Below are 26,674 nucleotides of genomic sequence, written 5' to 3'. Positions count from 1 at the left end.
TTTTTTATTTCAGTTGAATCGCATTCTTCTAAATATTCTTGTGCAAAATCTGGTGAGATTTTATCAGCTCAAAATCTTCTCCATACATTTTGTAAAAGATGCAAAAGTATATTACATGGAACATTAAAGTTTATTATGAAAGTGTTATGTACATCCAAGGCAGAACCATGTCGGCTATATGGAGCACTTGATATGGTAAGTAAAAATAATTATACTTCAACATTGCATTTATTTATTATAAAATGTTTATTTTTTGAGTGTGGCAAGAAGGAATTCATAGTAAATAGGAATACTTTAAATTCTGACAATTCCACAAATCTAAAATTTCTTTGGTAAAATGTAAGAAAACAAATGGGTAAAAAGGATTAATTATTTTAACTCCTTAATATTTTTTTTTTGTTGACAGAAGTAAAATGGATTAACTATGTTAACTATGGTTGATGTAGTTGATAATATCTCATTCTAAATAGCTTAAGTTGCCAGTTTATACTACAATGTTAGTACAAATAATCTAAATCTTTGGTTTTGCATAATTCATTAACAACAAAATAAAATAACAGAATTGAAGCCAATCTTTACACTATATGCTTTATGTATTATGCAATAGGTTTTTTCTTATCTGCTTTTGCATTATAGTTTTAATTTCAATTTTTAAATTAAGTATCTTGTTATAAAACATAAAATAAAATCCTGAAACAGCTTTTTTTTATTTCTTATTGTTTTTATGAAACCTAAATGATTAATAAGTTAATTTCAAAACCTTTGGATGAACACTGTTTTACTTTTGATGTATTGATACTGATTTCTTTAAAATAAAAAAATAAAATAATAAATAGAAAAAGGAACTTGTTTTACAATGATTGATCTTAAAAAATAAATTCAGTGGAGCAATATATCTACTCTAATGTGGGCTAAAATTGTACAATTATTATGTATTTGCTCTGAATATAGTTAATTATTCATGTTATGAATTTCATTAAATATGTTTCTAACAAATGTATGTTTTATTATTTTCAATGAAACTATGCTTTTAGAAACATAAAGACATCAGATGCACGCTTTGCATCTGAAACTTAACTGTCATTCTGCATTCCTTACATCTCTTTTGTAGTGCTGAGAGCAAGACATGTTCAAACTTATCTTATGAATGTTTGAACATAATGCTCTCAAAGCGAATATTATGCAAGCAGACCAAATTACAAGAAGGACATACACATCAAGTTGAAAGCTGTAAATTGGTCATGTTCATACCCATTGCTATCAATACATCCTGACTTTCGTAGGGGAAGACACCCTTTGCCACCCCCTCCATTCGTAGCCCTTATGGGCTTTACCAGAGATAATTTTCAAAACCTTGGCTTTTGACATATTCCAGTCTGCCTTTGCCAGGATGTCATCGATGTGAATGCCACGAGTGACATTCCCATTGGTGTACTACTGCTTAGTGAACTCAAAAACAAGCAGCTAAATAGTTTTAATTAGGTTTAATTGGGTTGAGGTTGTCGGGTAGAGAAATATTCATTATATATATTTTTTTTACTTTTTTGGGGGCTGTGGAGCTAAAAAGGTTGATAATTACCGGCTTAGAGCAACTGATGGCTTAGAGCATCTGATGACCAAAAAAAACCAATTAATGGAAACATATATTTTAAGCAACTAAAACTAAAGAATTATCTTTATTTGTAAGATATGGAACTTTTCTAATCAAAAGTAGTTCTGGGGTCTTACTTTTTAGTCTGATACTAGTCAGTTTCTGACACTTAATAGGATAAAATTCATAGACAAACTCTAAAAACTGTTAAAGTGTGTAACAGAGCCAAGTCTACTGTGAACAAAAATAATTTTTTGAGATGGATGTATCTATTATTATCATCTCAAAGAAGATTTGTAGAATTTAAATTCTTATGTAGATAGTATTGTAAATGTAGATTTGGTTGGCTAATGTAGTGTTTTTATTTTTAATCACTGATAGATTTGTTTTTGTTTGGTTTGAGAAGATTAAATTGATATAAGGAAAACAATAATGAATACTTTTATTACATATCACAGTTGAGCTTAGCTAGAGTTTTATCATTTTATGAAGCTAAAATACAAAGTTTGCTTTTAAATAATTTTTTTTTTTTACATTTTTATATACATACTTGTTATATTTATGTTGTTTTTTATATTTATTAATAAATGCATAAAATAATCCATAGTAAATTACATATTAATTATATAATTTTATGAGGTTTTATTTTTACCGGTTTTTTTTTTTTTTACAGTTAGGAACACTAAATGATCTCTTAATGGACACAAAAAGTGACTACAAGGATCAGATGGAGCAGTTTCTATATTATTATGTTACTCCAGAATTCTGTCATTCACAGGGGTACATTAGAGCAAAGGTGGTTACTTCTTTAATTAATACTACAGCTAAATTTTGTTTTGACATTTAATAATTGGTATATTGAATAATTGTTGATAAATTCTGAATAACGGTTTTATAGATAAACAGATATTTTAATATATAAATCATAGAATATTAATTTGAAGATTTTGCTTTCAGTTATCTAATAAAAACAGAAATATTTTACAAATATTTGTTTTATATCAATATTAAAATTGCTACCTACTATATGAAGGGATGTTGAAGGAAATGTTTTACTAACTGTTATTTAATTGTAATAATGAATATTTATAAGTATGTAAATGATGATGAATCTATGAATTATCTGTGAAGTTATAGAGTTGTTACTAAACATTAATCCAAAAACCTATAACAACCATTTCACTTTAACTGGAAGGTAGGTGACAGAGATAAGACATGGGCACCTCATATTATAATAAAAGTACCTATTTATTCAGAAAAATATTTAAAAGATAAAGAAGGCCTTCTATTTGGTGTACCAAAGGCTTAACATGAACTAAAAAATCACATTACTGATTATTATTTTTGTTTAACCAGTCTTTCTGGAATTTCTATGAAATTAAAGATATACCACATTCCTCATGCCATTTGCAATCAGACATGAGACTCATAGTGAAGTTATATTAATATCCACAGTTCCTGCAAACATGCGAATAGTGATGAGAAAGTGGTTGTTGTAGAAAAAAGTAATAATGATGTAGACTTTGAAATACAATCAAATGAGTTGTACGAGTTGTGATGATCTTATGTCATAAAGTGAGCTAAATTATTTAGTTAGGGATTTAAATTTATCAAAAATACATTGCAATTTTGATACCAAGATTGTAAGATTGGAATTTATTCCAAACAATTAAAAAATCTCCAAATTTCATAATCAACAAAATATGGGAATTTCAATGTTTTGTTGAAGAAAATAATTTTACTTTTTTCTTTTTATGTATATTGACATCCCTATGACACAATCAGGGCAACCATATAAGTCTGAGGAATGGCATTTGTTTGTAAATCCATCTAAGTACAATTTGAGGACCTAATACATAATGGGTAATAAGTATCTGTCTACATCCGTCAGTTATGGTATCAGAATTATTCTCATGAATCCATAGTTAAACTTCAAAAATATTTCTACTGTATCTTCACATCATATTTATTGGTCTACAAATAAGGAAATTAGCTAAAGATGAAATGTTCAGTGGATTGCTGAGAAACTATTAAAACTTGCTTCCTGGTTAACATTTAAAGATAAGGAAAAGTTTTCTTGATGTCAGTAAATCATGAAATGTTCAGAATATTATGGGTATATTAATTCAAACAGATCAATAAGATGTAATACGTTCAAACCATTTCATGCATTTACATCTGGGTTTCTTTCCACCAAATCTTGAAGCGGTAAATGATGAATATAGTAAATGTTTCTTAGTAGATATTTCAGTGATGGAAAATCACTTTTCCATCATATATGAAAGGCAAACAGGTTATTGATGTGTTAGAAGATTATCGCTGAATATTAATTTCTTATGTATCATATGTAAATTTTTGATTTTTTTATTGATCAGTTTATGTTGTGAATTAAAAGTATGTCTTACAGCAAACCGGTTTTTCACTTAGCTTATAGAATCTGGTATTCTTCACTAGACTATTACATACTGCCATCCTTAAGTAATAAAAAAAAACTATTTTTAAAACTTTCATCGTAAGTTTATCTAATATATAATATGTTTTACTGAATGAATAATGAATTCATTAAACTGTGCAGAATAGCTGTAGGACAGTAGTCCTACAGAGTTAACAAAACACAAGAGGGTAAGAGTTAGCAAAACCCAAACATAAAAAAGGTAAATATTTGAATTTTGGCATATCTACAAGTATTAAAAACCTATGATGAATAAGCCTTTAAAATTTGGATGAATTCTTTTGCAGAATTTTCTAGTTGCAATTAGCTGAAAAAGGAATCTTCTCTCTAAATTTCAGTAATTTTTTTTTATTTACCTGAAAACATCTCGTGTAAGGAAAAATAATTTTTTAAAGCAGCCCTTATTGCAAAATTGAATAGGTATCCATTTCAGAGATATTGATCCTCAAACACTATCACATACATTAATTTGGGTGGTAGATTCTCTGAAAACCTGTTGAACTATTACTCATAAATCACTTTGTAACTCATTAAAAGTTTTTAAAAATGGTAACAATTAATGGTGATTTTTATCTTACTAAAAATTCTGTGATGCAGGTACTTTCTACTCTTTTCTGTAGATAATTTTATTTTAAAATTTATTTGAAATTTATTTTACAGGCTTATTGGGTATTTCGTCTGTTCAATGAAATTAAATTTAAACATGAAGAAATGATCCTAGCCAGTTTATTCCATGCAGTTGTAAGTTCTTTAATCTATGATCCAGATTTACCCGTAAGAGCAGCTGCAGCAACTTCACTTCACATGTTATTACAGGGTCAGAACTTGGACTCTTTTAACTACATTGAATCTGAAGTAAGTTTTTCATGAGCATTTCAAAATTTTAGTCATCATTAAACCATGAAAATTTAGAATTAATTAATCAATTAATTTTAACTATTAATTTTCAATATTTTGTAAAACTTACTATGTATTTATGCAACTGACCAAAAAGGAGTATATTGTATTTAGGATATATGTATATTTGTTTGTTCCACCATAGGAACTCAGTGCCTGAACCAATTTAGATGTATGACCCCATGTTGGGTTCCTTATGTTACCAGGTGTGACAAAGACTATATATATATATACACAAAGTTGTCACCCGCATGCTCTTTAATTATCCTATATTAGTACTTATTCTATATCTATTCTATATCTTTGTCACCTGCATGCCTAATGCACTCAGAATGTGCTCATTTGAAAATGCAAATTTCAAAAAATGGGGCAATTAGTGCAATTTTCCATCAGTGTAGTGTCTGGTTCATTGGTGACTGCAATAGCCCTGTTTCTATTGCACATGAAAAGCGGGTGTTGCAAATTATGAGGATTACGAGAATGAATGTGGTGATTTACTTGCTAATATGTATGATGGTGAAATCATTACCACTAGTTTAATGCCAATTGACACTGATATTACAAATATGAACTCTATTTTACCTGATGTTATCGACAACTGTTTGATACCTATTTATCAGATGATGTAAAACAGCTCCTCCCATCAGCATTATGAGAGAACAAAGGGCAGAGGAATTTCTGTGGGTCAAACTGTTTCCAGATTATAGAAATGGGTTCAGAGAATACCAGTCAGTGGCCATAACTCCACTTCACTCCTTCCAATAAAGGATAATGAGTAACAAAAGAAGGTAACAAACCAATGAGTATCTGTATTATGTCCTCTCAACTGTAGAATTACATAAGCTCTGCAAAATGTTTCTGTTTGTGGTTGCTTACACCAAAATGGAGTTGAGCCTGATAATGTTGTTTAAAACATTCACCTTGTGATGTGCATTACCTCAGGGACTAAGTAATATTGGCGTAAAGCCTTCACAGATCTAATGACAATGGTTTGAAGTTTAGGGACTGGCTGGACACCCTATTTTTTTTTTTTTGGCAGTCATGTTTTTAACTTTTAAAAAGATTTAAAACATGTTTTACTTTCCTGTCATCATAACTCTAAAGCTATGCTGCAAGAAGGAAAGTACTGCAAAAAAATGAAGTTTTTTGCATTTCTTGACATTTCATGATTCATGAACTCCAAAAATCAAAAAAAAATGTGGGTAATGTTCGTACAAATGTACGTATGTTGGCATGTTTGAAACTTAATAACTTTTACTGGAAAAACCAATTTTGATGAAATTTCATACAGAGACTCTTGTATATAGGGCAGTTTGTTATCAAAATTTTAGGGTCAATATCTCCAGGGAGTAGAAGAATTTTTTGGAAATTAATTTTGTCAAAATTTTGCAAACATAATTCCACTTTAATTTAAGTTCACTAATGTGTGCATGCTAATTTTAATGATTTTTACAAACATTTTGACCCAAAATTTCCCTTCTTCCCCAAATATTGGAAAAAGTTATCTTTTCATTTATTACATATTTTTTAACCAACATTTTTGAATGTCTTCTTATGAATAGTAGTAATGCAAGCGACCCCAAAATATACTTTTGGGCAATTTTGGGGGTGGGAGAGCCGACCAAAGTTTAAAAATATATATTTTGTTTTTAATTTTTCAAAATTTTTTGGTTTATTTAAATTTTTAATATTTTTAAAAGTTTAAAATAACAACCTTTTACTAACATTATTGCAATAAAATTTCATCATAATTCATCCCCACCACCAAAAAAGAAATCTAGATAACTTTTATTGGTTGTACATTTTTCGTGGAATTTTTTTAGTTTCTTCAATTTAATGGAAGAAATAAATACAATTCTCTATCACCAGTAGTTTTAAATAAATTATGCTTCAAAAAAAATTAAGGGAAAATATAGTTAAAATTTATAAAATTTAAAATTTCACATGGCCATATCTGTGTTAGAATGATTTCACTGATGCTTTTCTTTTATAAATAGCCTCAGGCACATCCCGAATTATTGTCCAATGGTAATTGGCTAGCATGTTAGTATTCCATTTCTCTTTACAGCGGCTTTCCATCACCGAAATGTCTTGGTGGAAACGTTCACCATATTCGTTTCCGAGGCTGCCCAGGAAAAAATATGTTAAATGACTAATAAATGCCAAAGAATTAGTAACTAAGAATTAGAATTAGAATTAGTAACTAAGAATTAGTAAATTTGTAGAGAATTTAATTCTGAGAAAATTAACATAATACAATCAATAAAAACTTTTAAAAATTGGTTTTCTAGAAGCAAAACATGAAAAATAGACAAATCATATTATATCAGTACCTACTAAACATTCCTTTTAACAACAAAAACGCAAATTACTGAAATAATTTTAAAAAATATACAAAATCTTAAAACAATATTGTAGCTGTGCAAATTTAATAATTTACACAGGTAAAATGAAATAATTTTGTAAATAACTAAATTTGAATTTGTTACTTTAGAAAGATTTTATTGCATAGGTTGGCAATTCTAACAGCTGGTCAACAATGAAAATTGTGTTTGAATTGGTTGTCATAAATTATCATAACAAATAAAGGAAGTGTAATGTTTTCATATCATCGTGTAAAAATGCCACTTCAGTTTTCTAACGAGTAATTTGCTGATATAATTATTGTTTATGGATTTTGTAACAAAAATTCTGAAGCTGCTTGACGAGAAGAGATTTCCTATAAAGGCGTAGTGAAGAGATTTCCTGTAAGGCGTATTCCAAATACGAAAAAACTTTCTTTGGTGCATCAGCTTTACGAATGAAAGGATCGTTTCCACCGTATTGGTTTTCTGTTGAACGTCAAGTAAATCATCGTGTTAATAATGAACATCATGTGTTCTGCATATTCAGTGCAGCCCAGGCACTATTACAAGGCAAATTTCATGCCGCACTGGCTTGTCATAAAAGAAAATGTAGCGCATCCTAGAGAAAGAAAATTTGTATCCTTTACGTCAGCAGAAGGTTCAAAATTTGTGACTAATATATTACCCCCATCAGTTAATTTTTTGGTCATTGACTCAACACAACACTGAAAAGATAAATCCAATTTTGTTTACTGAAAGCCACTTGTACTAGAAATGGAGTCTTCAGTAATAAAAATAACCATTTACGGAGCAAATACAATCCACATGGTACTGTGGTAACTAGTCAACAACGATGTGTATATATAATTTAATAGGCGTATAAGGAAGTCATGTGATGTCCACATCAGATATTTTTACAATAAATTTTATTGTTTGGTACAGTCAACACATTGCATCGCTCGGTGTTCCATACAGATATACTTTCTGCATTTTTGTGCGTACAAAAATTTTATGTCATTCTTCGCTTTTTTGAAGGACAATGAGTGCAAATTTTTCTTGATGAAAATCCTGCAATGTTATGTTTTAACATTCATGATAGATTGGGTAGATTTATTTCTTGAATGAATTGGCCTGTCAGTTCCATGCTGATTTCTTCAGCAAAATCTCTTCTTGATTTTGGTTTTCTTACATTTTTAATTTCTTGGTGGAGATATATTAAAAAAGAATTGACCAAAAAACTACTTACCATCCTATAAAATACACAGAGGCAATCTTTCTAGAGCAGGACATTGTACCTGACATCTTGTCAAATGTATCAGCAGCAGTCTGTATCATAAAATTCAACAATGTCAGGTTTTCCATTGCTATTAATCACTCCCTTTTTATGAGTTGTTTATAATAAAATGACATTTTTTGTTGTCTTTGATTGATAAGAAACCATTTTTTTTGGTCTACCCCAACAAAATATTGACGTTTCCTATTTCTTACATTTCATCATTTCAATTGGGATTTCAGATTTATTCTTTTTCGATGTGCCCACAAGTAGTTAATTTATACGTTTCAAGCCTTTTGTTTGGTAAAGGGATGGATCTGAACCAGTTATCATAAGTAATATTTCTATTACTACCATGTACAGATTGTGTTAGTTCTTTTACAAAATATATAGCAGCAGGTAGGCTTTCAGTTTACATATCTTTCCCAAGATAAGGTATGGCATTGATAAGTATTTGTTTAACATCATAAAGCATGAATATCTTAACACCATATTTATTTGGTTTTGATGGCAAATACATTTTAAACAGACAGTGATCTCTAAAGCCAAGCAGTTGCTCATCAACAATTAAATACGTTCCATGTATATAACTACTTTTACTTAAAATAATAAAATCATCCCACACTTCCCTTTTATGAGTGAATTTATCATTCTGTTCATTCTGTTTTCTTTCTTCCCTTGTTTCTTTTGAATCAAAATGTAAACAATTCAATCAAAAATGAAACCTATTTTGGATCATCACTGAAATATAGCCTGAACTACTAAAGGATGCATCAAACAATTCTTCACTGTTTAGATGATTGTGAGCTGCTGTAAGATGAAGTAACACAATAAATGGTTTTATTTAGATTACCTTGGTTATTTTTATAATGGCATCCTTTGTTTTATCTGCAGCAGATTTTATTAAAATTATTTCATTAGTGAATTTTGTGATATTTTTCTAACATCAAATTTTTCGATCTTTTCTAACATTTGTAGTAAATAATAAGAAAGTCTCTTCTAATGGTGTTTCTATTTGTACTGCTTTGTTGACCAGTTTTTGGGTGAAGTAAATGATGTTTCTTGCAGCTATTCTTATTTGCACATTTTCTTTATCCTTTGATGATCATTTGTTACTATTTTTCCCCTTTCAAATTGGTTTTTGAAGGACAAACAATAGTGTTCATGATGGAGTATGTTGAAAAACAGATTAATCATCAATGGTTTCATCACTTTCAATGTAGTATGTAGGTCAGCATCACTGTCATATGCTTCTGAACTAGTTTAACGTAAATATACATAATCACCATTTTCAACATCACTTTATTTTGTTTTCACTTAAAATATTGCCATTATTGAGCAAGCAACCTCTATCAAATTCCAATAAAACACCCCAAATTTCAAAACTAGTATTTAGTAAATCACTCATACTTTTAAAAAAATGCAATATAATATATTTCAAAATGATATATTTATATTATATATATTATTTATATTTATATTATATATATTATTTATATTTATATATTTATATTATAAATTAAGAAAAACAATATTATATTTACTTATTTACAGTTTAAAAAACTATTCTACTACTACTGATTTAAGAATCGGTTTATTTTCAACACTATGTGTGGATAAAAAACAATAACATAAATCACTTTTTCATCTATGAGAATATGGCAAACTCACTGACAAAAAACAGGTAGAGTTGTTGTTGCTTTGGTGTCAAGACCAATACTGACAGAATGTTTTGAAAGGAAGCTACTACGGAAGTAGAATAATAAATCTCATCCGTTCCAAAGTGAAAGCTACTTTTACAGAGAGGGGGTTACAACGCATTACAATTCTAGGGTTAATGGAAATTATTTGAGCATACATTATTGTACACATTAAAAAAAATTCAGAGAATCCACTTTTTTTAATCATAATTATTTAATTAAATAAGCACACATTTATTATATCTTATAATTTACAATGTTTAACATTTTGTTAAAAATGTTAAAACTTTCCTGAAGTAAATTGTTCTTTGGTTCATCAAAAACCACCTTGATGATTGTATTTTTTAATTACAAAGTTATCGAGTAATATACTTGATAACTATATGTGATATGTAGTAAATATAACATTATTTTCCAACAAAAATATTTTTGTCTGTTGAAAATGAATGAAATAAAATCAACATTTTTGGTTAATAAATGAAATAAATCAACTTAAGTTTTTATCTCAGAGTTCTCTTGATAAAATAAGTATTATGGTAAAATAGTTCAAATTTTTGATAAAACTTAAATGATCTTTTGTTCATTGTAACAGATAGAACAGATTGTACTGCAGTTATTAAAAATTATTTATGAGACTGAAGAGATTGGGCTTGTCTGTTTTCTACAAAACATATTGTCTTTGTATTGCGAAAAACTAAAGCCTATTATTATAGACATATGTCAAAATCTGGTAAGTCCAATTAGTTGAATTTAAATATTATTTAATTCTTTTTGTTTCTCTTCCTTCAATATTTCTGTAAGCTACAACTTTCTTGTGTACCTCCTAATAGTAGTGCAGGTAGAGAGAACCTAGGTTGAACCAAGCCTCAAATGTATAAATTATTCATATTCAACCGTAAAAATGAAGGTAAAGTTGTGTTAGGCTTTTGTACTATAAAAAGTTATTGCGCTGTTATTTTACTGTTATTGTGAAAGTATTTTTTATAGGTTCTTTGTCTATATAGAATTTGGAATTTTTTCATGGGTAAATATTGGGCATCATCTTCTACTTTGAAGACCTCAAAAACAAAAAATAAATATCACGCAAAAACAAAAAAATATGGATTTAGTTAGTGTATTGTAAGCATAGTAATAACTAAAATGAGTGACTGTAAAAAAAACAACTGGTTTTTATGAGCATTATTATTATCTTTGCTGTTTGCATAAGCATCTGGGTTCAAATTAATTCAAGTATTCATTCATTTTGTATTATAATGAGAATATGAAAAAAATTCTGAAATAGATAGGTATTTTTCTGATTAAAAAAAAAAAAAAATTAATATTTGTTATATAATGAAAGATTTTGTTTTTAAATTAGATAATTACGCGTATTTGTTGTATGTATAAAATGAACTTGACTTGATAAAGCACATATATGATCTATTTTGATTATCTCTTCTTCTCTGTTTTCTGTTTAGCCTCTGGAACCACCATTAGATATTACTTCAAAGGATGATATTATGAATGTAAATGAAATGTAGTCTTGTACAGTCTCAGGTCGACCATTCCTGATATATGTGGTTAATTGAAACCCAACCACCAAAGAACACTGGTATCCATGGTCTAATATTCAAATCTGTATAAAAGTTTACCTTTACTAGGATTTGAACCTAAGAACTCTCAACTTTGAAATCGGATGATCTGTGATGATGAGTTCACCAGTAGACTAACCCGAAGGGTTTATTCTGATTATCTGTGTGCGGTAAAGTTAATAAAGGAACTGTATTGTCATGAAAATTATCAGTGGATAAAAAAATACCATAAAGAAGTTGTCCTTTTCTGTCTGAATTTTTAATATGCAAAATTGATGCATAGATTCTTCATGTCATGATGATATTCCAGAATTTTTGTTAAAATAACTGCCAAATAATGATTTGTCACCTTCTATTTGACTGTGCTTTATGATTCAAACTAGCACATAGGTTACTTAAATTTTTAAAATTTGTATAATTTTTATTCAAACTGTAGTTAGTTTTTCATTTATCATTTTTGTGAAGAGCATTTTTCATTCCTATTTCAGTCAGTAGCTGCTTGTGTATGCCATATGTGCTCCTTATTTTAAAAATTATGTTACTTTTTTATTTTCATAAGTTTATTGGTTTATTTTTTCTTTGTCTCTGATTTAATAAATTTTACTTCCATTTTGGTAATTTGTTCTTCTATTTGTGTTTTTTATTATCCCTTATTTTTGTTTCCATTTGTTATGTGCCATTCTTAAAACAATATTTTCCTGTTTTTTTGTAACTTTTCTATAAATTCTGTTAGTATTTTTCTTAGTTCAGTATTTTAAAACATTCTGTTGCTCATGTTTTCAGATGATAATCTATTTTGGTTGTTAGTATTTATAAAAATATATAAGTTTTTGAGACATTAAAAAATAAACTATTCCAACATTTTAATAATTACTTTAAAGAAAAATAATGAATTGAGGTAAGCTCAATAGAACACGAACAGCCTGGATTGTTTTGTCATTGTAAAGATTTTTTATTCATATTATGAAGCAGAACAACACATTTTGACAAAAAAAAAAACAATTTGAATAATATCACATCTGTTTTAATAATTGAAGAAAAATAAAGATCAGTAACAAGTATGTAATGAATCTGGTTATGCAGTATAGTGTCTTTTTACTGCCTTAACACCAGCAATACTGACAATATTATGATGTTGCGACTAGTTAACAAAACTGTTAACCACCTTTAAAATCACTGGCAACCCAAAAATATACTTTACTTTTGTGAACTAAGTTGACATTTTATATATAATTCCAGGTTGGCTGTATTCACAGAGATGGCTTCCATGCTTTGGTTTATTATATTGATGAAATCACATTAAATAACGTTATTATTTTTAAGTTACTGAGTGAATTGTATCTAGTGATAAATAATAACTTTCATTCAAAAAGGTGAAACTAATACTGCTATTTAGATTGCTATTAACTTTTCATTTTCATTTCTTTCTGTTAATTTTAATTTCAAAATACTTTCAACAAGTTGAAAATGTTATTTTTCAGGCAAAAACATTCAAAAAAATTACAGAAACAAATAATGAAAGAAGCAGAAATAATAATGCAAATGTTACTGTGCTATCAATTTTAAGTACTATAGAAAGTCTTTTAATTTCATTTGAAAATGAGACAGAAATTATAGTTATGTTAAATCCTGTTGTTGTTGATATTGTGACATATATATTTTTACAAAATATTAAAGGTAAGTCACAGTTCATTTATGTACATAGGAGTAATTCAGTAACAATTTAACCATTATACTAATAAATTTTAATATAAGAAATGTAAACTACCAAAACATTTAATTATTTAAGTTAAATTTACCTTATTAATTTCCAATAACTGGTTTTCGCGATATCCTGATCCTTAATATTACCAAATTACCAAAAATAATTAATTTTAATAATTATTATAATTTTATCTTTAATTATTATTTATAATTATTATAATTTCTGAAAAATGACAATTATCAAAAAGAATAGATTTTAATGTAATACAAATGATATTAATTGGTTAATGGAAATTAATAAGGTAAGTTTAACTTTTCTAATTACTGTGCTTAGGTGGTTTGTATTTCACATATATATATATATATATATATATATATATATATATATTAAACAAAAAATAAAAATAAATTTTATTTAACCAATACCTTAATTTAGATTATACTTTTTAAAATATAATTTGAGTGTAAACCAGTGGACTTATCATACTTTTATTTCAACAATTTTTTTAATTGTTTACTTATTGAAAAATAATATATACTTTAAATAGAGCTAGTAATTTTCTGATATTCATATTTATACTTAAAATACTCCATTTCTTAGTAATGAAAATATAAAACTTAAATACTTATGTCAGCTTTAAATACTAAAAAAGGAAAATTATAAGGTATTTCAAAAGAAAATAAATTATGTTAAACATAATTGATGTCATTTGCCTAGGCTATAAGCCAGCAGTTGTGACAAAGTGACATATTCTTTACTTTATCACTGAATCTATGTGTAAATAATAAAAATATGATGTTGCATAAAAAGAGCCATGCTTAATGGTTTTTGAAATAAAGTGAAAAACTAGAAAATTCTCTAAAACCATTTACATTACTTTTTAAGTAAACATTATATTACTTTTTAAGTAAACATTACATTACATTTTACATTTACATTTAAGTACAGTTTACATTACATTATAAGTAAAAATGTTTTACTTAAAATCTAAAACTAGATAATTATTTAGATTGTTAAAGTCATCATCTTGACCCCATAGGCAAGACACCCACCATGTGATGTTTCTTACCACACCAACTCCTCTGTACCTGGGCCTGATGGGCTTTACTGGAGGTCATCTTCAAAAACCTCAGCGATTGACATGTTTCAGTCCCGCCTCAGCCAGGATGCCACCGATACAAATGCCACAAGCAACATTCCCATTGGTGTACTACTAACTATGGTGAACTCATGGAAAACAAAACACATCTCAATTAAAGTCTTAAACAAGACAGAATTACCTAAATGTTGAGTGAAGGAACTGAAATCTACCTATCCAAATAAAAAGTAAAAGTAAGTAAAGTAAAAGTAATAAAAAGTAAAGTGAGTTTGACGCACAACTCAACAAAGAGATAAAACAAAATGAAAACAAAAGAAAAGAAAGGAAGTCCAGTTGGGTCCCATACAATTCTTTCTTTAGAAAGGAAATTCATAAATTCTTCCACTATTAACCATTTGGCCTGATTTCTCTAATTCTGCTGAATATCCAAAGTTGACCCGATAATTCACCTCAGTGAGCTTCTCATCGTACATTTGAACACTCATAAAGCATATGGAAGGCATCATCTAGTAAACCAAACTGCAGGCACAAACCCAAATCCACTAAGCCGAATCGCGCCAACCTGCCCCTAAAAGCATCGTGTCCCAAAAGAAACTGAGTAACATACTTATTTGGGGAAATCCAGGAGGCGCCCCGCAAGCATGTAATATCCGGCAAGAGATCATGCGTAAACCCATCAGAGATCATGCGTCTTCCGTCTCATCCCATCTTGCTTGCCATAATTCATGTCCATGATGCTCGATCTCCTGAATCTTTTTCAGAATTCAAATCATGCATCTTCCTAGCAACATATCATTCCTGCCTCTCAGTGCTTCAAGTTGCTGTATGCTGTGAGAGTAAGGTTCATTAGCATGTGCTTTTCGGATTGTATCTTAATTATAATGCAAACCTGAATGTTTCTAAAAAAAAATTGATTAATTTGTGTGCGTCAACTTTTATATAAAAATCTGAAAATTGGTAATAGAGTGAGTTTATACTTTATTCACTTTTAGAAGTTCAAATGGTCATCTGTTAGGTCATCTGGTCTGGTCATCTGTTGAGTAAGTTAAAAACATATATTGTCAAATTCTATTTTATTCATTAGTAAAAATTTGACTCTTAGTTCATAAAGATCCATTCAATGTAATAATCATGATTACAATCAATTTGTTAGAGTTAACAAGGGAATTTTAGTAGCACTTTAAAAGTGATTTTAGCATGCATCCTGGGATCTATCCCAAGGTGTCTTACCACAATCAAAATGGAAATTCAGAGTAAATTGCAAAGATTGGTTGATAAACTTTGAATAAAGGATTTCAAGGCAGTATTTGAGGGATGTTAAAGACATTATGATTGTAATATAAGGTTATGTAATCAAAAGGATCTGATGGCAAATAAAAAAAACTAATCCATGAATTATTTGGTACCACTTTAAATTCATTAGAAAATACGTTAGTAATTAGTAAACATATTCACTTTCGTTTTTAGAAATTTTATGAATGCTTCATTTAATGATGTTTCAGATTATTATGACAATGCTTGTAGTTTAATCTACAATCTTACAAACAGCAAGATTACACCTGAAATGTGGAAACTTTTGCACCTTTTTTATATGGTATGTAATGATTTTTATTAATTTTTCAAGTACAAATTAAAATTATTTAATTTACTTATGAATCTAGAAATTGTCTCAGATTTTTAAATCACATATGTAGTTAAAAATGATTAATAATTTAAATTGATGGAGTTTTTAATTTAAACCTATTTTAAGTAGTTTTAGTTTCAAAAACCTGAATACAAAGAAAGTAACAGAATGCATTAATATTAAAAGGATGGATGGTTATTTATTTACACTATGATGAAAGTTGATATCATGTAGTAGGTTGAATCACAAAAGGTATTCACTCATAAAAGTGCTATTAAATTCTTTCATTATAAGCATTATACAATTTTATTAAACAAGGATATTAAAATTTCAGTATAGAAATCAAAACAAAAATTTACTAAAATATTTTAGAAGCGATGGTTTAATTTGTTCCTGCCATGATGTTAGGGGGCTAACATCTGAACTGAACATTGAATATGTTATTCTAAGATTGGCATTTATTTATAGGCTTATCAAAAGTAGCTTAAAGCAGTGTTGTTGCATAACTTGAATAAGTTTTTCTCTACACTGGTAGCACATACTGTAGGAAGGAAAGAAGCATATGAAAGTATGTTGAAAATTTTAAAAGCTATCAAGTGTGATGAACACTCATGGCGAATCATTGCTGATCTGAGAGTGATAGGGCTTCTTCCTGGTCTCCAGTGTGGCTTTACAAAATATATGTCTCTTGTGTTTGTGGGATAGTTGGGCAGATAGACACTATGCAGTTAAAGACTGCCCAAAAAGAAATCAGTTTACCCCAGGAAAGGAAAATTTTGTCAGTATTTTCCTTGTCGAAGAAGATTGTATTATTTTACCACTCCTGTAGATAAAACTAGACCTGATGAAGACTTCTGTAAAAGTATAAGATAAAGATGGAGACTGCTTTATATATTTAGCTAAGGGTTTTCCACAATTAATTAATCTAAATTGAAAGAGGGAATATTCATTGGGCTGCAAATAAGAAAATTAATTTGTGAAAATATATTTGACAGCAAAGTAAATCCTAAAGAACTATCGGCATGGAAATCATTCAAAGATATTGTTATTGGTTTTCTTGGAAACAAAAAGGCCGAAAACCATGATCTGCTTATAAATGAACTCTTAGTGAACTACAAAAATTTAGGCTACAGAATGTCATTGAAAATCCATTTTTTATATTCTCATCTGGACTTTTTCCCTTTAAACTTGGGTAAGATCAGCGATGAACAAGGAGAAAAGTCCCACCAGGATATGTTGTAGATGGGACAACATTATCAAGGCAGATGGGATGAATCTATGATGAGTGATTACTGCTGGATGATAAAAAGAGAAGACTTAACTGAAAATAAAAGGAAAATAAATAAAATAAAAACTTTTTTTAATTGAAAAAGTAATAAGATATATGTAAATGTTTGCAATATAAAAATAGGAATTTTAATTGTAATTATTATTATTATTATTATTATTTTTGTAATCTATTATTTAAGAAGTTTCCCAATATTTTAAAGGGTCATAACTAAAAATATGAGGATGATGAAGAAAAACTTGATCCCATTTTAAGATTCAGCATAAAAAATACAGTGTACTTTCCAAAATTTTTTTTATTTTTGGTTGACCTGCGATAATCCATTATTTCTTTGTCTATGAGCTTAATAATATTAAACACGAGACGATACACTTGACTGTGAGGGAATTTTCTACGTTCACTTGACATCTTAACATAACTTCTTTTAAGTAACAATTGTTGCAATTTCCAATGCAAAGAATACAGAATATTTGTTTTTATTTGTAGTAACACGTCTACAAACTATATAATGCTTATAACTAGATGCCTCTTTTAAACTTTTAACCCATTTTACGACTCATGCTTTTCTTTTTGTCATATCATTACTTAAACCAAAACTGATGATGTAAGAAATTTATACTTTATTTACTTCTATTTACTTTTTTTAGCAATATATTTTCTTCATACATGTGTTTTAAAAGTACATGACTAAGAGAACAATTGTTCTTATTACAAAATAACAGGGCAAAAGATAAAATTCATTATTTATCCAAAAATAGCTGTAATTAAGCAAAATAAAAACTGGTGTTTTATTATTAAACATTGAAATTAAAATTACATCAATTAATTCATTAATATGAAATTAATAAAAATAAAGCCTAATAATTAATATAATGATATGTAACACCATTATCATGTGAGTCTGCATTCATACAATGCAGACAATAATGTTTAAAACAGCAGTCTAATCTCACAGCAGACGTCGCAAATACTTTACTAGTACATCTAGAATGTGACTGGTACACAGTAGTAGTTCATCAACACTCTGAATATGCCCTTTGTGCCTTGTTAAACAGTAAAATGTTTGTATAACTTACTTTAAGATGTATTTATTCATCAAGTAATCCATTTCTACTTATTGGTGGTGTTCTCTCACTTTGGCATAAGCTGATGTTACTGGTACAGCTTCTTTTTTTTAATTAGGCAGACACAAATTTACAATGGTTGATAAGTGTGTTGGGTTGATATATGAACAGACACAAGTCTGTTCATATAGAAACCAATGTTGTTTATTTTTGTACATTTATATATTTAATCATTTTCAATTAAGTTATGATCCCTTTTTTATGTATTTATAGAATATAAAAAAATATTAGTGTTAACGGATATGTATTTATAAGATTGATGGCAAATGTGTTGACTCTTGTTATTTAATAGATTTTAAAATATTCATTGTATTTTGCTTTGAGGCTATATCTCATTTAACAGATATAGAACACGGTGCATTTAGAATAGTTCAGTTAATACATTGTAAGGGCTTAGTGTTTTTGTATGATGATTTGTTTACTGCTCTAATGCGGGAGCTATGTTGTATCCAGATTTTTTTAGATTTGGTGAGTTGCTTTCTCTAAGTCTTTGCTTGTGTGTATCAATGAGATTTAAGATATTAATATGTTTATGTTATCAATTTTAACTTAATACACTAATGTAGAAAAATAAATCAAAAAACTAATGTAGAAAAAATTTCAGCCCCAAATGTAAGTCAATCTTTGATTTATTAATTATATTTTTAAATCCAGACTTGACAAAAAGGCTAATATTTATTGTAAATATTAGATCAAATACTCTTTTCAATCAATCATTTCATTAGATAAGAACTTGCCTAAGAATTATTTCCTTTATTCAAAAGACATCCAGAACTAAGAATTTTTTCATAAAAAGAATTATTTGTACAAATATCTACACATTTTTAGTAATTGGAAACTTCTGTATATATACTATTGTAATAAGGAAAGTAGATGTTTTAATTCAAGCATTGTACTTAGGTTCGAAGCCATTGCCATCAGAAATATTGCATAAATCGTTTAATAAATGTTATAATTTTACTTATTTCTCATTAGCTTATTTTCTTCTGTTTAGTGGATCAATGTTTTTGTAGTAGACTATATACTTCATGTGGTGAAAATCATACAAAAAAAGAAAATTCTAATAATTAAAATTCTTAGTATGAGATTTACTTTGTATGTTTTTAAAAATAATTTTCCAGAAAATCTTTTGGAATTATGAAGATTATTAAAAATAATATTGCAAAAGAATTTCTAAAGTTTAAGGAGATATTTATCATAACTTTGAGAGATGAATAAGAAAAAATTATTTCTTCATATGAGCTAGAAGGAAAAATGATTGTTTTAAAAAAGAAGAATGGGAAGAGGAACTTATGTTCACTTGCAAAATGATTCTCTGATTTCAGTACAATTGAAATAGTATCATTTCATAGAAAGCAGTGTGTTTACTGGGGATGTTTATTTTACTAAGAAAAGGATAAATTGGGTATGTAAGCAAGAGATAATAACACAGATAGTTAATAACTTGTAATGCCCATTGAAGTTTTATGTATATATTTATAATCTTTCATAAAATAATACTAACAGAAAATAGTTATTGCATAATGTATGCTAATACAGTATCAAGCACTCTTTATAGATTATTTTGAATCAATATGTATCAAAATGAATAAAATTAATTCACAATACTCAACTAATAACTATTCACAATGTGTAATTGAATTATGATTGTGAAATATTTGTGTTTGATTCAGTAGAATCTGGCATATAGAGAATATTGAAGAGAAAAGAGAAGTTTAAAAGTATTGAGAGTAAAAATTTCATTTTTACATTCCTGTTTAATTGATTACATTTTTGTTTGTCTTGATTTAATATAAACTGCTTGAGAAATAAAAAATAGATCTTGCTCATTCAATCAAAGCTTCTTCACCTGAGGCTCAGAAGTCTTAAGTCTAAACTCACCATTGCTGAAATTAAAAAAAACTGAAATTAAAAACTCACCATTGAATAAATTAAAAAATAATACTTATTCCTGCCTTCTATAGAATCTTAGTTCATGCACTGAAGCATTGAAGCAATCATTTCATGCTGTTTCTCTGCATTGTTTCTTACGTAAAACACAGCAAAAAAATCTGATATGGACACCATATGACTTCCACGTACGCCTATTAAATTACAGATGCACACTTTTTGCTGCACTTCATTTAAACTTATTTCATTTGAAAGTAAGATGTGACCCTCCAATATTTTAATAAATTGGAGTGTTACACAATTGCTGAAATATTAGAAATTATTAACATCAAATATTTATACAATTATTAATTCAACAATCTTACATCAAATATTAGGATAGAGTAAATTTCCTCCATTACTTATATTACTAATCAGTATTATTCATATATTTGTGAGTTGCTGATTAATAAAAGTTTCAGATTTCTAGTGTGTCATATAAATAAAAGTTAATATTAATTAAACTATTCTATGTGGTGAACTCCTGTATACTGGTTACAAATGTTAATTTCGACCTTACAGTGTAAAATATTCAGTTTTTATTATTGGATTATTTGGTGAATAATCAAAAATGAAAAAGAAACAATCATACAGGAAAAAGAAAGATAACATGAAGAAATATATCTCAAAATAACGACAGAAAGATGAATATAAAGAGGAAGAAAACATTAAGACCAAGGAAAGAATAAAAAGATTAAGAGAGGATGATGAATATATAAAAAGAGAAAATTTGAAAACTGGAGAACATACACAAATTAAGATCGGAAGAATTGTATCAAACCAAAGATCGATTAAATTATTGGCAACAGAAAACAATTTAACAAAATGATGACCAACTTCGACTTAGGGAGAATATTGTCCACCAATATCAGAGGAGTAATGAACTAAAAGATAAGAATTTTTAGCAATTTATTAAAGATTGGGCATGTATTCCTGTATATATGTTGTTCTTGTGAGGTTCTATTTTTCAGTCACTCTGTAGTTAACTTTAATGTAGATAAAATTAAACTGAAATTCCAGAATAATTAAATAAAATTAACAGAAATTAACTAGAAAATCCACAAATAATACTATTCTAAATGATAATTTTCAGTTAATATTAAATAATCAGATTTTTTATCAACTTTATTACATATACACGTATGTAATAATGCCTGTTAAATATTACATATGCACATTTTTAAAAGTACATAAAATTTTATTTCACTAGTAACTTTTATTGAATTATTGAATAAGTATTTATTGTAAAACTTTTTTACAGTCACGGGTTAATAGTTATTAATAAATCATTATATTTAATTAAAAAAAAGAAATTGTTAAAAAACAAATTAAAAAAAAGTTAAAAAAAAAGAGATGAAGTCTGAAACGAACTGATATGCCTTCCCCGTATAAGAACCAATCATTTCATTAATTAAAATATCATTTGGCTATAACTCTGGAACCAGTGAAAATAAGTACCACTTATGATACATCTTTGATACATCTCAATGAGGGCTTACTAATGAAGTTAAGAAAAAGCCCAAAATCCAAAAAAAAATTGGATTTGGACTTTTTTGGACACTTTTAGTTCAGTCAATTGCAATCAAAAAGGGGAAGTATACAACTAGATGTTACAGCAGTCCTAAATCCAAAATTTCAAATCCTACGGCTAATGGTTTTTCAGTTATGCAAGATACATACATACATATGTACAGATGTCATGCCGAAACTAGTCAAAATGTATTTTTTTCCTTTACTTCGTATAAGGAAGTAAAAAGTAATAAATTCCAGAAAGCCTTTTTTAATTCTCTATGGCAATCCTTTTACAGTGTTTCTCTGTATTCTTTTTTCTTATTTCAAGCAATTTTATTATTACTAAACATCTTACTAGCTTCATTGTTATTACATTTTTATTTATTTCTGTTCACAGGTTTTTCAAAGGGACGGCTTTGAATATTTTGCGGATACAATTTATATTTTACGCAATTTTGTTACTGTAGACACATCTGCATTTCTCTTGGATGAACGTAATATGTTGACGATTCTTGATATGTGCAAAACTGTAAATAATATTTATTTTATTTTTAAAAATAACGCTCATTTTAGTTAACTTTAGTTAACGCTCATTACATTCATTTTATGATGTGGGTGACATGAATTTCTGAGCATGCAAAAAATTGACTATGTTTGACTGTAATTCAAACTCAGAACCTTCTGAATGGATACAAAACACAAAAGTGAATTGTAATGTCTTAAAAATGACATATTGAATAAAATTTTAACTTTTTTTTATAATGAAATTATTGTTTCTTTAATTTGAAACAATATACTTTTAAAAGTGTTATATTCCTGGATAATTGAAGTAAAAATAATATTAATAAGATACAACAATATAATTTTAAGTAAACTCTGTAAGATACAAAAACTCTTCATTGACAGAAATAAAGGGATTGAACCTAGTTTTGGATAACCCTTTTAGGATTTGGCATAACATGCCATACATGTGTTAAAAAAATATTATAATAAATGTAATATCAAAAATATTAAATAAAATTAATATATGAGAGGTACTCAAAAGTTATCTATCTACCTTAGAAAGGGTGGTGATGGAGATGTAGTGTCATTTTTATTTTTCACTATAAGTCCCTTGTACTTCTACACACTTGCTCCATTTAGCCTGCACAGAGGCTATGCTAGAGTAAAAAAAGACTTTATCTTGCTCCTCAAAATACCCTGGGTATTTTAAACAGCTGCAAAGGTTTTTCTTGAGGTATTTGAACAGGAAAAAATCATGGGGTCCAGGTCCGGACTTGTAGGGATGTTGAGGAAGTTTTCTTGAAATCCACATCCCTCAAAGTTTGCTTTGCAACATGTGCGTGAGTGGACTGGAGCATTGTCATGCAAAAGCAAGACAACTTTGCTTAACTTCCCTCACCATTTTCCTTTATTGTTGCTTGTAGCTTCTGAAGATATTTAACATAGACATTACTAGTTTTAGTCTACTTGTGCTCCATGTATTCAATCAACAAAATTCCCTCACTCTCCCAGAGAATAATGGCCATGATCTTCCCAGCTGATGGCTGGGTCTTGAAGTTTTTGGGTGTTGGGATCCTTTGTGTTTCCATTGCATGGACCTTGTTTTGTCTCAGGATCCCAGTAATGAATCCACATTTCAATATTTCATCACCTGTTACCAACCTGCTGAAAAAAGTCATAGGATTCCTTTCACACAGTTGCAAGTTCTCCACACTCACCTGCGCACAACATCGCTTTTGATGTGGTGTGAGGGACCCATCAGGAACTGACTTTTTGTCATGTGTAAATGGTGATGCAATATTGTTATAATGGTTCCTTCGGACATCCCACATTCTGTAGTAAGTATTTCAACCCTAACATGCCTGTCTTCTGTAACCAATCTGTCCACTTTCTGGCAGATGTCAGATGTGGGTTGCTTCCACAGGTCTTCTGCTGCAGGGATCATCTTTGATGGATTCCCTGCCCCACTTAAATTGTTTGGACCAGAATTTTGCTTGGTATTGTGAAGGCGCATTATCATTATACACAGTCATCATTCCTACTATGGATGTCCTTTGGACACTTCCCTTCTTTGCTGAGAAACTTTATGACTGATCGATGATCTACTTTCTGCAAATCCAAAGAAACAAAGCGCTTTTTGTTTCTTGTGATATATAACTTTTGTAGTCATTACTGCTTGCATCAGGTATTATAAAAAAAAGTTTTTTTTTATAATAAAACCTCTAAAAAAATTACAAAAAAGTTTTTTTAATATCTGATGAAGTAGTTATCACAAAGAAAGCATTCATACATCACAAGAAACAAAAAGCGCAGTAGGTGTAATTTTTATTATTGATAATAATTTATTATCAATAAATACTGATATGATGCTCAATTGACAATTCATAAACATATATAAATATTAATTTCACAGCTTTTATAAAATTTGTAAGTAAAATATTTAAAAAAAATATTTGAATAAAATATAATATTAATAAAGGTATGTTTAAAGAAACATATTCAAAGAATAGTAATGACTAGATTATTGTAAAAAAGATTTAAAACTTTTTTGAGTTTCTTTAGCATAGACTCTCTTTTGTGTAAGCGGTTAATTAACTGTCAAAGATTTCCCATTGTTCTATAAAAACAATATAAACAAACTGAAAACAATTTTCTTGCAGAATCATATGAACATAACATCAAACTAGTTATTTTGTTTTTACAGATTCTGACTGGAAATGCCGAAGAAAATCAGCATTATTCTGTTGTTCAGCTACTGGGAACTATTGTTAATCACTGCTTAGAACGCATAGATCAGGTAACATTATTATACATAAAACTATGTAATAGTATAGTGGTCTTTTCACTATACAACTCTTAAAAGGTATTTCCTCTTATTCAGTGATTTCCAAAGTTGGTAATATTGCTTTCTAAGAGGAAATAGAATAATATACAGACAATAATAAAAATTTAATATTAATTGTATATGAAATTGTTAACATTAGATACAAAACAAACAAAAAAATCATTAATAATAACATTATAATAATATTTGAATATAATATAATATTTAACATAAATATTAATTTTTCCTCTAAAAGATTGTTTGAATTAATTAAATATTTCTAGAGCCTTTCAGTCAATCTAAAACTTATGTAAAGAGTTAACATTGAGTCATTCCATGTCAAGTGATCCATTTTGAAAATTATCTCCAGTTGACCACCTCCAAATATCATCTAATTTTTTTGTGGAATTTTCCCATGGTCTCAAATACCACTTGACCAAATTGCAGCTCTGTATCTGTTATGGCTGATTTTTTGTGGTCTCTTGAAAAAGAGGTACTTATAGTTTGTGGACACATGTAAAAATTGTTTGGACTAATAATTTTGACGGCAATAATAAAGATACAGATTTGGATTTTGGTACTGTTGGTTAACTGTTTATGCTATATTCAAATATGATAGTCACAAGTTTCTTTTGGAATCTGGATTTGAAATATAGCAGCTGAAATTCAGACAAAATTCACAACATTTTGGAAGTCAAAGTTTGAGCTTATATATTTCCTTATCAAATTCTTTAATCAAAATGAGACTTTGTAATTTGAAAAAAGGAATAAATTATGTGTCCTGCAGTTTCAAAGCAACTGGAATCTTACGTTAGGAGAAATCAATCACCAAATTTGGTCAAACATTTTTTATCATGATTTTACCAATCTTCGAAGCCTTGTATCTCAGGTATACCTTCTCACATTTTGTTAGTTTTATAATAGGTGGAAAGGGCAGTTTTTATACAACATAATCCATGCATTTTGTCTTTTGATCCATATATTATAGTAGGTAAGAAAGCTTTTCAAATCTAATTAATCAAAGATAATTAATCTTTTGCATGTAACAAATTGTTTATCTGTGAACATTTCTAGTTAATTAAAACAACTGAAGGTGGAAAAATATTCAATGCTTCAGAATATTATTAGATTTTTTAATTAACAGAATATAATTAGATTTATTTTTTTAATTACTACAGCTTAAATAATTTTTTTTTTTTTTTTTTTTTTTTTTTTTAGCATATACCATTTATTGTGGAATTAATTTTAAATAGGCTGTTTCAAGAAATAGAAAAGTCAGAATTGAGGACAGCTTGTCAACAAATTATTAAAAATGTCTACGATTATAATCCAGGACTTCTTTCTGAAATAATGGATAAATTAAAAATACCTACTTTGTGTAAAGAAATCCTTTATGTAGAAATTTCATGTATGTAATTTGGTTCATGAAGTAAATGAAAACACTGACTTATAAAATTTAAAATTCACTTGTAATTTACCTAACTATGTTAGGCTCTTTTCACATAAATAATAGCAAGTAAAGTACTTTGATGTAAATTGTTACATCATTCTTAAACCATAAACATTTCAAGTTCTTCACTAAGAAATGTGAGTACTGAAATGATTTTCCATTCTTTTTCAGTGAGCTAAACACTCATGCCATGGTGAACTTCATGCCCAGCCCATGTTATGGGCAATGGTAGGAGGTGTTTATTTTTTTTTTTAAAACCAAATAAATGACACCAACATTTTATTCAT

The 26,674-nt window shown here is 28.2% G+C and overlaps 1 protein-coding gene across 1 annotated transcript; it reads left to right on the top strand.

Moving 5' to 3' along the window:
* Positions 1 to 48: 48 nt before the first annotated feature.
* Positions 49 to 26,674, top strand: LOC142330466 (importin-7-like). The gene is made up of 9 exons (XM_075375707.1): positions 49 to 195; positions 2,265 to 2,387; positions 4,704 to 4,898; positions 10,851 to 10,988; positions 13,311 to 13,506; positions 16,136 to 16,227; positions 22,508 to 22,639; positions 24,818 to 24,910; positions 26,156 to 26,674. Exons 1-9 carry the CDS (start codon positions 136 to 138, stop codon positions 26,351 to 26,353), a joined length of 1,227 nt encoding a protein of 408 aa, XP_075231822.1. The 5' UTR covers positions 49 to 135; the 3' UTR covers positions 26,354 to 26,674.

This window comes from Lycorma delicatula, chromosome 9, assembly GCF_047948215.1.
Source record: "Lycorma delicatula isolate Av1 chromosome 9, ASM4794821v1, whole genome shotgun sequence".
Taxonomy (NCBI): Eukaryota; Metazoa; Arthropoda; class Insecta; order Hemiptera; family Fulgoridae; genus Lycorma; species Lycorma delicatula.
The sequence above is the reverse complement of the archived record's forward strand: the minus strand, read 5'-3'. Positions and strand labels throughout refer to the sequence as shown.